We start from the raw sequence: 8,234 nt of genomic DNA, 5'->3' as shown, positions 1-8,234 counted from the left end.
AAAAAAAAAGAGAAAAGGACTGTAACAAACCCTGGTTTCAAATCAAAGAAGCCATCAAATCATTATCTAAGGGGCTGAAACATTTGGAGCAGCTACATTTTTACGAAAAAGCTGCAATTGAAAAAAATCTGTTTCACATAGCCCAATACTAGGAAATTGTCTCATTGTAAAGAAGATGCAGGCTAATGCTAGAAAACATCTGTCTTCAGATTTCCTTTTAAGATAGTATACTGCCAAAATACTTTTATTGTTTCCTGCATCCCAAGTATTTTTGTCACCAGCTTGTTTTCTAACACAACCAACACTCCTGCAACCCAGTTTATCTTTTCTTTCTGCAAAACTCGTAATTATTCCTATCTCAAACCTTTCTCACTTCCAGCCATATATGTTACTTTTTACTACTCTAATAAGTATCTGGTGGAAGTAACTTGTACCCACTTACTAGTTGTTAACACCTTGCAGCTTTATCCATTTTTCCACTTCTTTTTAAGCAGACAATACAGATTTTTGCAGCATGTAAAAAATTTACAGCTACACTCAGAAGAATATTTTACTTTCAGAAGAAATTTGCTTTTTGTTCAGCACATTTTTAGTTCTGAGTGATGTCAGGAAGATATTCCTGTAAATAAAAGCAGGAACAACTTCTCCTTCCACAGGTACCTAACAAATTAAAAGTAGGGAAAAAAATTACAGGGCACAAACTACATATTAATTGGCTTTACTATGCCTGAGTTACTATTCATTCTTGACTGGCACTAGCAGTGATGTAAAGATGGGAAAGAGCCTGCTGTCCATCCAGTCTCTTGTTCACTGCCCCAGGAAAGGCACCCTCGCCATTCACACAAGCACAAGGATTAAGTTCTCTTGTAGCAGCTCACCTATTAATTAAAAATCACTTCAATACAAGGACTTTAAATCTCTTTTCCAGGTAAACAGTCTCCTGCACAAACTTCATTTTTTTCAGAAATAATTTCGCAGACATCAGATCCCAAGCATTCTTGACTTATTTATGGACTGGAGCGTAACAAATCTTTTTCATGAATATCTGTAACCTCCTACTAATAAATAATTAACTGTCTGCTCATTAATGGTATTAAAAATAAAAAGTGTGTTAAATTTCACAGCACAAGTAAATTTTTTTTTTAGTTTTTCACTGAACCTCCTTACATATCCCAGAAATGCAAAGTTTTGCTGTATCAAGTTTTAACAATATTAAGAAATCCCAACTAATAACATGACCAATAAAATTTATTAAATATTATATTTACAACTATTTACATATCCCTTCCATAGATTAATATTAAAATAGACAATATACAATTTAAGAATTTTAATTCAAAGGCATTTTGTTGGAAAAAATAGGCTCTATTTCGAGACCACCATATAAGAGCAAAAGGGTTTTTTCGTTTTACACAAAAATATTTTCAGTATAGGAAGTCACAGGTATGGCATTACAACAGCAGACTAATATGAAATATGATTTTGTAAATACTACAGTTGTTTGGGTATCAGTTATTGAAGGAAAGGAGTTAAGAGTCCTGTGAAGCATGCAATACAGTTCAATTCTTTTACAGTTATGGTGATGAAACAAGCAGCTAAATTAAAATGCATGCCATACAAAAAGGAACTGCCAACCAGGAACACACTACACATAATAAAAAGTACAACTTTGGTCCAATAAAACATTAGACAAAAACAGTTTTACATTTAAAATATCTATTTTATACAGGTTTGAACATTAATTACAAGACTATTTACATTTGCACAATATGTATAAAATAAATTATTAAAAAATGAAGACAATATTACATCTTTTTCCAAAAAGAAATTTGTACAGTAATTTACAAAACATAATAAGTTTAATTGATTATTTTCCTCCAAATCTTACATTTTCTTCCACAGGCTTTTTCATCATTTTTCTGTGGGAGTTCAACTGTTACTGAAATTTCATAATACAAAGCTTTATAGTGGATTTTAAGTATCATTTGGTTCTGAGTGGATGTTTTAGTTATTAACAGCTTCCAGCGCTGTTAACTCACCAGGTTTTGTCATCAGCAATAAGCTCTAAAGCTACAGGCAATTTTACACTACAGGTAACAGCATTTACTGGGAATCTGAATTTAAAATTTGCATCCATTTTCTGTGTTTGAACAAGAGTCCATGCCACACTTCTCTGAAGGAACATCTGAATTATTGAGAAAGGTAGTATTCCACAGAATTAAGTGCTCTGTCTTAAAACAAAAATACATCTGTGTATCCCTGCACCTCAGCCTCTAGCTGTCCAAGGGGAAGGGTGAGCCAGAAGATGCTAATTGTCATATTGGTGTCAATTCAAAGTCATCATTCACATCAACAAGAGGAACATAAAACTCCTGAATTTCATAAATGCTGATAGATTTGTATGTAGCAGGATCAAGTTCTTGCAGTTTAAGCTGCCACTCCAGTCTCTGTACCGCATTTAATGCCGCTGCTTCGTGCTGCTGCCTCATCAAAAGGCATGTCTATTTTAAAATTGAGGAAAAAAGTTATTTCAATGTTTGAAAAAATAACGCAACAAGTTTGAAAACAGGAAATATATCTAAGAGCCCCTCTGGTGATAGTAAGTAACTCCCCCAGTACGTATTTAGAAATTTGCTGATTATTCCATTACACTACATGGCAGCAAAGGTCAGGTTTTTTATACTGCTGGACCTTGTGTTGCCCTTAAAACCTCTACAAAAGCCTATGATACTGCACTCAAATCTACTATTTATTAATTTCATCTTCTCAATGACGTTAGTTTTGGTTCTCTTTTTTAAAGTGGAAATAGAAAGGAGTATACCTTTAACTTGTCAAACTTATCATCAACGTCCTGCAGCCATGACATAAACTGTCTTGCATTAAATCGATCCCTCACCGATGTTTTGCTGTCATCAGTCTGCAAAAAAACCCAAAAATTTATTCAAACTCTAAGTTACTTGACGATTCAATCTTAAATATACTTTAAAACACAAAACTTGCTCTATGGGACGTAAACAATAAACAATCCCACCCGATGAAAACAGGAACTCAAAGTACGAAGGTATTTATGAGCATAAATGCTGATCACCACTTCCACTGCGAGCCAGCTGCTCACTCAAAATGGGTATTTTCAGATTCCCTCAATTTACTGTGCTCTGCTTTTCAGAGTAGGAGGCTTAAAGATTTATGCCTTAAACTAACAGAAGTCAGAGCCTTCCACAAAATTACTGTTTTCTTTAAAATTCAGTAACAAATTAAATTAATATTCCCTCAGGGAAAAGCAAAAACATGGAAAACTTAAGCAAACTTCAGTGTATTCAATGCAATAATAAAAATATTTTTACCATCAAAATCCCCAAAATGAGATTAAAAAAGTGAGCAGACCTGTCTTATGTCCTACCTAATGAAAGTTATTTTTAAAATTCCAACTATTTCATAAGAATCTGGAATAACACAACTGTCCATTGTAAGAAACTAGATACTCTATATACATAGTCCTAAAGCCAGACTATGCCAATTTAACATTTAAATAATAATCACTAAATAGAACAAGCTGCTGTTACTCTTTAAGGGAGAAAAAAATGACACTGCAGGAACTTGCACACTGTAGCAATGGGAAGAACAGAAACAAAAAAGGCCAACCAAACCTGCAGAGATTGACATTTCTAGAAAAGAGCTGAGATTTCAGATGTGAATGACAGCCGAAAAGGCTTTTTCTAGAAAGAGCCCTCCACAGCACTGATCTTCTAACTGTGAGCTGGAGACATTTAGGTGAACTGTGACCATCTAACACTCTGTCCACCAAAAACTTGGGTATTTTTCCTCCCACTTCTTTGGTTTGGTCCTTTGCTTGAGTGCAAAGGACAGTCCTCACAGTCACTGAAGAAGGTGTTGAATGCTATTTCCATTTTTTTTAGTTACAAGAACTGTTCACAAAATACATGAGATTGTATTCTCTTACAGCTGGAGCCAACTTTTGGGCAAGAGTCCATAAAAGGTATACAGATCATAATGTACTGCTTATTCCATGTTTCAATCAAGACTAAATACCAACACTGAACACGTAAATAAGATGGCACATGTAAATAATGTGGAGCTTGAGGTGATTTTGAAAAAAAATAATTTCATCTGGTAGTGTTCAACACTTCACTGTTGGTCATCTGTTTTTTATGGAGCAGTTCTGGTGGCTGTCTTACAGAGAGGAGGAAACTTTAATGTGGGCGGTATCTCCACAAACATTTCCAAATTTCACAGACCAACTTCATCATTTCACACACTGCTGCATTCCAGTTCTCTGGATTACTGATAGAAATTATATTATATTCTGGTAATTTTTTTATTCCTGTTTAAGCTGTATTTGTAAGCTTCTGAAACATGTTCTGTTTATGATTGAAATTTGTTTTCATAAAAATCAGCAGAACAATGTTCTCATTGTATCCATCTCATAATTTCCGAAGGTGAAAGAAAACCAGGCACGGTACAAACCAGAAAAAGACATACATACACCCATATCCTCTCGTTATTGCACACCCAAATGAGGCCCAATATAAGTAACAACCTATAGTGAGTAAAATCTTAATTCCAGGGAAAACAATGACAATTTCAGGATGGGAACAGAATTCTCTCCAAATGCTTCACTTGAGTCAGACTGGAAAGACCTTTTTGTCTGAAATGCTGGAATACCCAACTTTACCTGAGCATCCAGAGGCACGTTATACACCTCGGCGTCCAGGAGCACAGTGCAGGCACTGAAGGGCAGCGTTTGATTTGCCAGAGTTCGCGCTGCTCGGTAATGGACACGCAGAACCTCTTGCTCGTTAGAGACAATTAGCTTTTCCTAATTGAGTAAGATATCAACATACAAACATGCATTTGGTAAATTAAGCACTCAAAAAAAGTCCATTTATTCAAACAGTTCTTTTTAGGGGTTACACTTTTGAACATTGTGAGAAATGCGCCGCCGGGGACAAGGAGGGGTCGCTCTTCTAATCAAATCCAAAATTTCCATTTAATGATGGAAAGAGTGTCCTGTGAATCTCAGAACTGAGAACACCTTCTCCTTATCCTCAGCCCCCACTGAATGTCATGCCCAGACTTTCCACTAGGCAAGTTCTATTTAACAAATGTGGAGAAAGCAGAAAAGTATGAGGAGTAGTGTTAGGATATAGATTTGTGAGTCTTGACTATATGAAGATTTTTGTCACAAGCTTGTCATGCCAGGCACAATGGTCAAGAAAACTGAAGCAGAAATATAATTTGTGGGGTTTGTTTCTCTTTTCTTAAGCAACATGCAGAAACTCCGGAAATTCACAGCTGGATAAAGATTCTTTCCTGAACTGAGACAAGAAAATACAACTCACTTGACTTATAGTCGCATAAAGAGGACTTCATTTGAAAAACAGCCTATTTGAGCCAAATAACTAAAAATATGCAGAATTTTGTAAGACATAAAAGAACGTATGTGTTTACTGCTCTGCAATATTATGGCTCTAATTTTTATCAAAATAAAAGAAGGTGGATTATAATATTATATTTCCTGGTTTTTTGAAAACACGAAAAGTACTTAGATTCATAGAGTGGTTTGGGTTGTAAGGGACCTTAAAGATCATCTAGTTCCAACTCCCCTCTGTGGAGAAGAACACCTTCCACTAGACCAGGTTGCTCAGAACCCCATCTAACCTGGCCTTGAACATTTCCAGGGATGGGGCATCCCCGACTTCTCTTGGGTAATCTGTTCCAGTAGCTCACTGCCCTCACACTAAAAAACTTCCTCCTAATATCTAATTGAAATCTCTTCTCCTTTAGTCTAAAATCATACCCCCTTGTCCTATCACTATCTGCCTGTGTTAAAAGGCACTCTCCTTCTTCTATGTAAGCCCCCTTTAAGTACTGAGAGGCTGCTGTAACGTCTCCCTGGAGCCTTCTCTTCTCCAGGCTGAACAACCCCAATTCTCTCAGCCTTTCCTCATAGGAGAGGTGCTCCATCCCCCTGATTATCTTCTGTACCTGCTCCAACAGATGAACGTCCTTCTGGTGCTGGGGACCCCGGACCTGGATGCAGTACTCCAGGTGGGGTCTCACAAGGGCAGAGTAGAGGAGGAGAATCACCTCTCTCAACCTGCTGCCCACATTGCTTTCGGTTACAACTAATCTCCTCAGTCAGAACTTGAACCACGTTTACAATCTTTGTGCTTTGTATTTTATACCTAGCTTTACACTGAAATACTAAATTCAAGTAAAACCCTTCCCTCAACTGTTTTGTTAAGCCACACTGAAATCCTCAATTGAAAAACTATCACATCGGGTCTTGATGAGGCAGCTGCTTGTTTAACTGTGTGGAAATAATTAAGATACATGTTATATCAGAAAGGCATTCTGCCTGTGTCCACAAGCTGGCTCACAACACCGACATCTAAAGCTAGGTTGCCAAGGAAAGGGTTTGGGCAGCCTAAAAATAATGAATACTCCTAAACCAAGAGTATCTTCTCCGTGTTCAAATTCCATGGTGCCTACAGATGTAGTTCTAACATAATTTTGGGCAGTTTCTGCCAGCAGAATATTGCAAAAAATGTTTTAGTGTTAGAGCCACATGTGTCTTCTCTCAATACAGAATTTACTATTTCTTAAATTCTTTTAACTCCATCAATTTGGTTCTGAAATCTACAACCATTATGGGCTTTCAAAACTACAGATCGAAGCTTTCTTCCCCTTGCCTCTGGGATAAATCTGGGCCACAGCTTAGAGCAATTGACAGGAAAAAGCTGCTATCTTATCGACTTCACTGTTCTGCTAACAGTTGTCCAAACAATTCCCCCTACCACCACTTAAAAGTTTCTCCAATTCATAAATTTGGATAGAAAGCAGACTACTTCCAAAACATTGTTAAACTGAGAAAATGTAGTCTGTCCACTGAAAAAGAAAAAAACCCAAAGCTTAAAATTGGGAAATAAAAAAATTAGTCTTACCCTTTCAATACTGTGCTGTAAACGCAGTTTCATTCTTACAACCTCTTGTTGTTTAAATAGTTCCTTAAGTGGCTCTGACAGTGATGGAGGTGGTGTAATCTGTGGAAAAGAATTTATAAATAGTACAGTGAATACGTATTTAACATGTTTAGTACTGCCTGTATGACCTATTAAAAAAAAACCAAGAAGACATAAGCAAGGTATTTTTTAGGGAAAATATGAGTTTTTAACTTTCCACTAATTACGTGACTTTGATGTATTTGCAATCAAAGGTTTTAAGAATTCTTTACCATAAAAATTAATAAACCCAAGTGAAACAGCATTTCAAGTTGTTTAGTACTTTTAACCAGTCACTGTCAGCATTCCATAGCTGTTTTTTAAAAGGGCTATAAAGCAGAATATAGTAAAAATACAACTTGCTTTCAGTTCTAAAGACTCTTTAAAGCACAGCTGTTCATTTTAAGAAGATAAAAACTGCCTAGCAAAATGCAAGAGCAAAGTAAGAAAATGAAAAGTACTGTTAAAAAAAAATAAACCACTTGATATATCCATACAGTGGCAACAGCATTTTATACTGCACAAAAGACAACCCTATTTACTACCACTGGTACTCTGAAACCACAGTTGAAATACATACCTATGGGTATTATACTCTACCTTGTACCTAACACGAACATATAAACATAAATAGTTCTCTGCAATGACACAGATCTTGCAACTGTGAAGAAGTAATAAATCCATTATGGAAATACAGACACACTGCATTACTAGTATCAGTCTTGTACCTATACACTCCAGTAACAAAGTGATTTATCTACCAAAAATGATTCAATTATTATTATACTGGACTATTATTTCAGGACATTTCCCCTCCATGCTGGAAGTTAGCCAACGTCTTTGGAATTAAAGAAAATACTGAATAAGTAATTGCTGTTCATTCCTTAAGTTATTATTTGTTATGACATTCAACTCCTTCACATTTCAAACTACTATGCAGGATACACTTCTCTCAATGAAAATGGTTTGGCTCTCGAACCAGTAACATTTATGGCATATGCCATTTTTTATAAGTCATCAGTACTAAAAACAAATATACACCAAAAAAACCCCAACAAACCAAACCAAAAACACACCAACAAACCACAAACACATACTGGAATGATCTGTCTCAATCATAATGGGTATCAGCATGTTTTAGCTTAGCATCCATACCATCTGAACAATTTCACAGAATCAGAATCACAGAAAGGCCTGGGTTGGAAGGGACCT

General features: G+C 36.1%; 1 protein-coding gene across 1 annotated transcript in view; it reads right to left on the bottom strand.

The window, feature by feature from the left end:
- Positions 1–1,230: 1,230 nt before the first annotated feature.
- The window catches only part of ANKRD12 (ankyrin repeat domain 12), a 59,748-nt gene continuing 52,744 nt past the window's right edge, over positions 1,231–8,234 (bottom strand). Inside the window, exons 9-12 of the mRNA XM_027650820.1 lie at positions 6,966–7,064; positions 4,694–4,837; positions 2,822–2,917; positions 1,231–2,501 (exon numbers count right to left, since the gene is read on the bottom strand). Of these exons, the coding sequence (XP_027506621.1) occupies positions 2,316–2,501; positions 2,822–2,917; positions 4,694–4,837; positions 6,966–7,064 (525 nt within the window). The 3' untranslated portion in view covers positions 1,231–2,315. The remainder of the gene's footprint in view (positions 2,502–2,821; positions 2,918–4,693; positions 4,838–6,965; positions 7,065–8,234) is intronic.

The sequence above is a fragment of the Corapipo altera genome, unplaced genomic scaffold (genome assembly GCF_003945725.1).
Source record: "Corapipo altera isolate COAL_440 unplaced genomic scaffold, ASM394572v1 24, whole genome shotgun sequence".
Classification (NCBI taxonomy): Eukaryota; Metazoa; Chordata; class Aves; order Passeriformes; family Pipridae; genus Corapipo; species Corapipo altera.
This window is presented reverse-complemented; position numbering and strand designations above follow the sequence as displayed.